This window comes from Pogonomyrmex barbatus, unplaced genomic scaffold (assembly GCF_055798465.1).
Source record: "Pogonomyrmex barbatus isolate J1 unplaced genomic scaffold, ASM5579846v1 scaffold8, whole genome shotgun sequence".
Lineage (NCBI taxonomy): Eukaryota > Metazoa > Arthropoda > Insecta > Hymenoptera > Formicidae > Pogonomyrmex > Pogonomyrmex barbatus.
Window position 1 is genome coordinate 1,729,912 of NW_028297182.1, and position 7,350 is coordinate 1,737,261.

A 7,350-nucleotide genomic window follows, 5' to 3' on the forward strand; every position below is an offset into this window, starting at 1 on the left:
TTAAATTTCCGTTTTAATTAAACAAAATTGCATCTACAAAATTGAATCTATGTCTTTAATTAATGAATATTAGATCGTAAAATTAGTATGCTTCGGTGTTTAGAGTGGATGTTACTGTTGACAATTTAATAAAGTTCTGATTAAATAATATTAAAAGACGAAAGAAAAAGTAACTTAAAAAAGATTTTAATTTTCAATCAAGTAGAATTCCGCATAATACGGTTACAGTGATTTGGAAATTTAAAATTTCTGAAAACTGCAAAAGAGTTTTCAAAGTTTCGTCTCTAGATTATAATTAATCATCCATTATCGTATTAAGAGCGATTGATACGATGTTAGTTTTATACCCAATTTATTGTACATAACACTGAAATAAATGAAACGATACACATGACAGAGATATGTCATACACACGCAACGCACATTCACGCGTATATACACATTCGCACGCACTCACATGCATCCTCGCAAATCGTTACATATTTGTTACGCGATTGTTACGCGATTTATAGAGGATTACAAATAATAGCAGTGATTAAGTTACTCCGAAACTCTCTACGTTTAATCTTAAATGGAAGCATAAATCATTTATCACTTTTCCGTCTAAATGGCTAGACTTCGTTACATATCGTTCGATGATATTTTCCGTCCCTTAAACGCCTAATGCATTCGTACTGTAAATAAATATGCATTGTTTTCGTTTTGTGCATTAGAAACAGGACTAATCGTTGAGTTGTTGAATTTTTGTCCTATCAAAATAGAGCTAGAAAATTGAATCGACATAAGTTGTTGAGTCACTTAATATCAGTTCCCATTGCATTCCATTTGCGTATGAATGTCCTTTGTATGAATATTCGAAGATCTGACATCCTTACATGAGAACTGACACTAGCACGGAAGTATTACACCTAAAAGATCTTACATACAATTAATGTATACATAATTTGATTAAGATTGAACTTAAGCTAATGCATCAGAAATGAGCACGAGACCATCGCACGCAACGCGATGTATATATAAAAAAAATTTGTCTACTATATTTATTAAAACAATAATAAAGATACGGCTAGTTTCTCCTAAAGATTAAAAATTAAAATAAGCCGCATCAGCACCAACGTTTCCCCGAGAGCTCATCAAACCAATCAAAAGTATCAATCTAGAAAATTTCCTTATGTTCGTTCTTATTTAGACGTTTAGCTCTCGGTCTCTCGCTTGCAAAAATGCCCTGATTTCATAAACAAGACTCGTCATAACATGAAATCCCGCGGAAGTGACAGCGCGTGCCGTTATACGAGGCAGTGATTATCGAGCAGCGTTTCCGCACGATCTTGGCATGCTTTAATTTAAAGCAATTCTTAGGTAACAGTTTTATATAGCAGTTTTGGTATCTATCAAAAATTTGACAGTTGATAATTCAGGACATAATCGGTATCTCTTTTATGGTTTACTTATAATAAAATTTCAGTATATCGTCGAGTAATATATATATCTTCGAACAGCGTCTTGACAACTTTAGTAGGCACATTCCCGCTTCAACGTTGAAAATACATGTCTTCAGATACATACCGGAAAACTGATCAGAAATTGTGTCTCTGAATACACAATTCCCTTATAATATAATACAGCTGCGAGTATATAACGTGATTTCGTAAGGTATATTATACGCACTTATTTGTATAGACGTAGCCGAAATGCAAATTGCCTATAAGAAAAAATGTTCCCATGTACGGACGAAAGGTATTTGAGAGAAGGAGAGACGTTAGGCAATATCACATTTCGACTATGGTTATCTGTTATAAATAATTAAAAGATATTTGCCTGCTAGCATGGCCTACTGAACACTTGGGTAGTTTGGAGCTTTTGCGAGCGATTTACAGTCGCTCTTGCTTATGTCTATCTTTTCCTACTGCATTCTGTAAGTAAAATCAATATTACTTTTATATATATATATATATATATATATATATATATATATATATATACACACAATGAATGATAGATTTAATGCGCGTAACGTAAGGAACAAGTATAGAATACTTATTCGGATGGAAAGTCGATGCTTCGCAGTAACATTGTTACCATGGTAAGCTGTTTCTCATCTTGTACTATTCTGACTTTTCATTGATCCAATGTACATAACGTAAAAATATCTTTCGCAAGACATATTTGGAATTTGTACCTCAGAGTTGCGTTCATCGTTTAATAATATAAACATACTACAGACAAAATACAATATATCAGTTAAAAAAACATGACCGTATCAAAATAATCTTATCCATCGTTCAAATACAAACTGAACTATGTAGACATTCATCTCTTTTCAACAGATCTAACATCAATACCTTACAATAAGAACAACCTGGTGACCTGGAACTAAAAATACAGGATGTAGGTTCTCATTTGCAATTACAATACTTCATGGCTTCCGCTTTCGGATTATAGAATAACAATGGTCATTCTTATTCTAAGATATTGATACGCATGATTATTTAACAAAACGTTCTTTCATCCTGGAGAATGTAAACTACATCGTAATAAAAATTTGCAATGCATAGGAACTTTCATTGTGTAAATGCAATTCCATTGTAGCGTTATATATCCATCCTTACATCCTCCATCCTTACAATCATTACTTAGGCGAACTATTTCTTACATTATTGCCATGGAAACGTTATTACTGCTGAAAATATTTTCTCCCCTAACAATGTACGGTATACATGGAACGCGAGCTTGAGCGGCGGAGCGGTTATGGTAGCATTTCCCAAAACTTTTCTCGTAAGTAGCGAGAGAGTAAGTAACGATAATCAGTAATTATCGATAGATTCCTCATATAATAAGATATAAAATAAGTTTGTATTATTACAGACGTAATGTGTGTGTATGCCATGTGTATATAAATCTTCAGATGTAAAAATATTATCAAGAGAGATTATGTTTTTTTTTTTGCTTCTGTAATAGCTTCTTCATTCGATTCAAGCACTGCGCTTGAATGTTTCCAATATTTTGGAAGTCTACCTTTAATTACATCACGGTACAAATTACAATCTTGACATATGAATATATAATAACACGATTGCTGCATATTAATAAAGATTCAGATATTTATAAAAATTGATTAATTCAATGGAAAATATATTTTTTTTCAATAAGTTTGTTATATAATTAATTGAAGTAATCTGTAATATTATATAACTACTTGAGAAATAATATACTTTCTTGCAGATTATCGTTCATCTTATTCATATTTAAATTGCAACTACTCTATGTGCTACCAAATACCTGCTGCATCGCCGTTAAATGATAATCTATGCATTGATATTTTCATACTCAATACAGATATAAAAAAAAATTTACTAAATGTAACTGCTGGATATCCAATATAATAATGGATATTGCATCCATTCCCTAACTATTCCCTCTAAATTATAAAATCCCTCCCTGAGGATCATGAATATCCAGCAGTTGGACAGAAATGCTATCTACTAGTCCAATAGTAATGGTTAGCCTATCTCAATCATTTCAGCATCCTCCACATTGTTATGCCCAACCACATTGTGCCTAAAAAATCATCATTGATTTCATAATTTTAATTTTCGTTTTCAATTTCATAATTTTATGGTGCAAAATTGTATATATATATATGAAAAAAGAAAATTGAAAATTTCGATTTATATACTTTTAGATTCTTACGTGTGACTTGGTAAGTGTGCATTGTGGAAATTAAGATGCGTCGTCCGAGGTGAGAAACCACACGCGGTTGCTTTGCGAGGACTTCTGGCTTTTACAACTCGTGGTGGCGACATGGTACTTATGTATCGCGATTGTTGATCAAACATGTCTTCCGATAAGCTTGGTGCTACATATGTAAATCCCTGAAAAAAGTTCATGTTATTAAAAAATGTAACAAAATGTGCACACATTTAATAATATTTAATAAATGAACATATTTAAAATTGGAAAGGAAAAAATTCACCTGGAATAATCTATTAGCTGATTCGCTCAAAGTGTAATCTACTGGAGAATCTATTGGTGCTGAAGCAGTAAATTTTTTATCAAATTGCGATACGTCTTCTTTACTGGATAATTTTGGTCTAAAAGGAGGTTCTAATCGTCGAGATATAACGTCATCCCAATTGATATGTTTAAAGAATTTGTGTGCTTTTACTTGCTCACCATCTGACCGATCAGATCCTAATCTTTGAGCAACTTGTCTCTATATAGAAGAAAATTATATATTTCTAATAAATATTATATCTATATATTTTTATTAAAAAAACATTTTTTTTAAGATAAAAATAATTAACAAATTATATAGCAATTTATTTATGGACACTAACCTTTAGTAATTTTCGAACAAGATCTTTAGCATCAGCTGTTAAATATGATGGAAGAATTAATTTACCACGTAGAATCTTGTCAATGGTTCTTTTTCTACTATCTGAGGTAAATGGAGGCTAAAAAGTAATAAATAACAATATATGTTTATATTTTACTTTGAGTTTTTTATATATATTTTATATATAGAACGATGATAGAGATAATACATACAGCTCCTGTAAGCATGTCATACATTAAGCTCCCCAAACTCCACCAATCTACTGCTTTTCCATGTCCACTTCTTGTCAAAATCTCAGGTGCCCTTGAATAAAATAGCAATCAAAATATGTAACAATCAAAATATATGACAATCAAAATATATTGTCAAATTTGTCAAATGATATAATCAAAATTTCTAAATTATAAATTATTTTATGATTCTTACATATATTCGATAGTCCCGCAAAACGTATGTGTGACAGCACCCTCTTGTATATGCTCTTTACATAATCCGAAGTCAGTCAACTTAATATGTCCCTCTGCATCCAATAGAACATTCTCTGGTTTCAAATCTCTAAAATAATCCAATACACGCATTATTAATTCGATAATAAGTTACAACTGAACTCATAATGCTTTAGAGAAAACTTATCCAAAAAAATACAGTACCTATATATAATTCCTTGCAAGTGGAGATGTTGCAGAGCTAATATAATTTCGCATAAATAAAAGCTGCAAAACGAACGACATATAATATAACGATATAAAATATTTACTGTTTATCGAGGAATCGAAGGCGTTATTATGATTTACTTACCGTGCGGTATCTTCCATGAAAATTCCTTCGTCGTTTAAATGTCGGAATAATTCACCACCGCACATATATTCCAATATTAAATATAATTTATGACCAGTTTGGAAAGCGTATTTGAGATCTACGATGAAAGGGTGCTGCCAGATGCAAACATAAATATATGAGTTGTATATATATTTATATATTGTATAAAATAAAATAAAATATAGTAAAATATAGTAAAATGTATTTGTACAAACTATTGACAATTATAAATATCTTTTTCATTCATGTTGCTTTAAAGTTTACATGTACGTCATTGTTTTTATTCAAATTCTAGATCTGCTTTTTAATGCTACATTAAAATTTTCTTTCTCACTTCCTTCAAATTTAGCACATTTATCTATTTTCTTTTAAGAACAACTGTACTCTAGTTCAGCTAAAAAATGAACTAGAATATTCTAGATTTCTTAACATAAGAATAGAATATTCTAGATTTCTTAACATAAGAATAGAATATATAGAATAAAAATAGAATTGTTTAGATTTGTTTACTAACCTTTACAGATTCCAAGATGTTTCTTTCAGCTTTAGTATGAGCTGTATCTTTCTGATTTCTTATAATTGAAGCCTTGCGCAATACCTATTTTGGATGATAAAAAACTATTTCAAATGACCAAAGAAATGGATTTTAGATAAAAATGCGTGCCAGCAGAATATAAAATTAATATAAAAATAGATTAGAAAATTCAGAACAGCTTGAGTTATTATTCTGAGAATAAAACTGCATAACGATAAGACCATTTTACAACTCTTGAAAAAATATAATCTATATAAAATTTCTTCAGTAAGATGACTCAAGATGATTCATAAAGTTTATTCAAGTTTTTATAACACACAAAAACAAATATTCGCTGACTAATGAGAAAAAGGTGAAGTGCTTAGCATGGCATATAATATTTGCACGATAATACGTAATAGGAAGCAGTGAGATAACAACTTTCTCGAATTTCGGATGTAATTATCCTCTCTGGAAAGCACTTTTTACGAACTGCTTATCTTGACAAACACAACATTCCATAGATAGGGCAACAAAACAATCACACAGCACAAACAAAACAAAACAAAACAAAAAAAAATTTGCAAATATAGGGCGCAGGGCGGAATTTCGGTACCTTCATAGCGAAGATCGTGCCGCTGTCGTTTCCCGTTAGTTTGCGCACTTGAAACACCTTGCCGTAGCCGCCTTTCCCGATAACTTTGCACAACTCGAAGTCCGCGAGCCCGATCTTCTCATGTCCGACATTCTGCTCCAAAATCGGCACCGCCTCCACATCCGACGAGCTACGATGGGTAAGAGGGAAAGAAAAGAAAAGTTGGGATTTATTGATGAGGAAAAAACGTGCGAGAGCCCGCGCGGCCGCGTGTACGCGCGGCGCGCGAGTCAGACACGCGCGCAGGTCTACTCACTCCACGATCTCATTCACGTTCAGCAGCGCGACGCATTCCTCCTGCGAAAAGGAAAACAGATGCCCGTGTTAGAGTGGCGTCGTCGGGACCACGTGTCGTCCGCCGCGAGCGAACGTGACGTGGGGGAGAATCCCACACGGTGGAATCCCGAGCCGCTGGGAGGGGAAAGAAGGAGAGGTTTTAATTACCGCGCCGATCTCGATGACGTCGTCGTCTTCCGACTCATCCCTGTGCAGCAGACCTGCGTCCTGGAGCTCGATATCGAAGATCGCCGACATCGTGGTTGATTTGCCTCCTCGCGTCCTGGCGTCGCGTCGTTATTCGCAGACGCGGTGGGTTGGGAGTGGACGAGCCAGGCGTGCCGGATCACCCTCGCGCGAACGCGTGGTGTCAACACGTCAGATCTGACACGCCGTACGCGGAAACAGCAGGCTGCCCAGCGGGGCCACGCGAAGCGGTACGACGATCGTTCCCGTTCGAGACTCGGTCGCGGATTGTCGGATTTGGGAAACGGAACGGACCGAACGCGCTGCTACCGTCAGCGCCGTAAGCCACTCTCGAGGTGGGAGAGAGGGAGGGACCTCCAACTTTCTCGACCAATCATGTCGCGCGATGCCATTCCTACTACCGGTGAGCTCGCTGCGCGGCGAATTTGAATCGCGACCGCCATTCGCCGACAATCGGAGAACGATGCATAAGATGACACCAACAAGGTGTCCTTTATATTGTTCGTTTCTAGCGACATGGATTAACTTTAATCTCGGTTTAAC

The 7,350-nt window shown here is 34.7% G+C and overlaps 1 protein-coding gene across 2 annotated transcripts; it reads right to left on the reverse strand.

Moving 5' to 3' along the window:
- Nucleotides 1–335: 335 nt before the first annotated feature.
- Nucleotides 336–7,178, reverse strand: LOC105425499 (ribosomal protein S6 kinase beta-2). 2 transcript variants are annotated; one of them, XM_089084045.1, is made up of 12 exons: nucleotides 6,769–7,178; nucleotides 6,581–6,621; nucleotides 6,286–6,454; nucleotides 5,670–5,753; nucleotides 5,135–5,268; nucleotides 4,987–5,049; nucleotides 4,763–4,891; nucleotides 4,549–4,639; nucleotides 4,338–4,454; nucleotides 3,974–4,213; nucleotides 3,691–3,872; nucleotides 336–1,913 (listed from the first exon to the last, which is right to left on the reverse strand). In XM_089084045.1, exons 1-12 carry the CDS (start codon nucleotides 6,856–6,858, stop codon nucleotides 1,904–1,906), a joined length of 1,350 nt encoding a protein of 449 aa, XP_088940171.1. In that variant the 5' UTR covers nucleotides 6,859–7,178; the 3' UTR covers nucleotides 336–1,903. The 2 variants fall into 2 exon arrangements, with proteins under 2 accessions (XP_088940171.1, XP_011634603.1); XM_011636301.3 differs by lacking the exon at nucleotides 336–1,913 and adding an exon at nucleotides 2,187–3,558 and having other exon boundaries at nucleotides 6,769–7,176.
- Nucleotides 7,179–7,350: the final 172 nt, after the last annotated feature.

Excerpts from the sequence above, each read along its gene's own strand:
- LOC105425499 (XM_011636301.3), bottom strand. The coding sequence starts at position 6,858 with ATGTCGGCGATCTTCGATATCGAGCTCCAGGACGCAGGTCTGCTGCAC. Across the intron at positions 4,640-4,762 it reads TGCGGGACTATCGAATATAT|GGCACCTGAGATTTTGACAA; the intron begins GTAAGAATCATA and ends ATTTTATTCAAG. Across the intron at positions 4,214-4,337 it reads TTGTTCGAAAATTACTAAAG|AGACAAGTTGCTCAAAGATT; the intron begins GTTAGTGTCCAT and ends TCTTCTATATAG.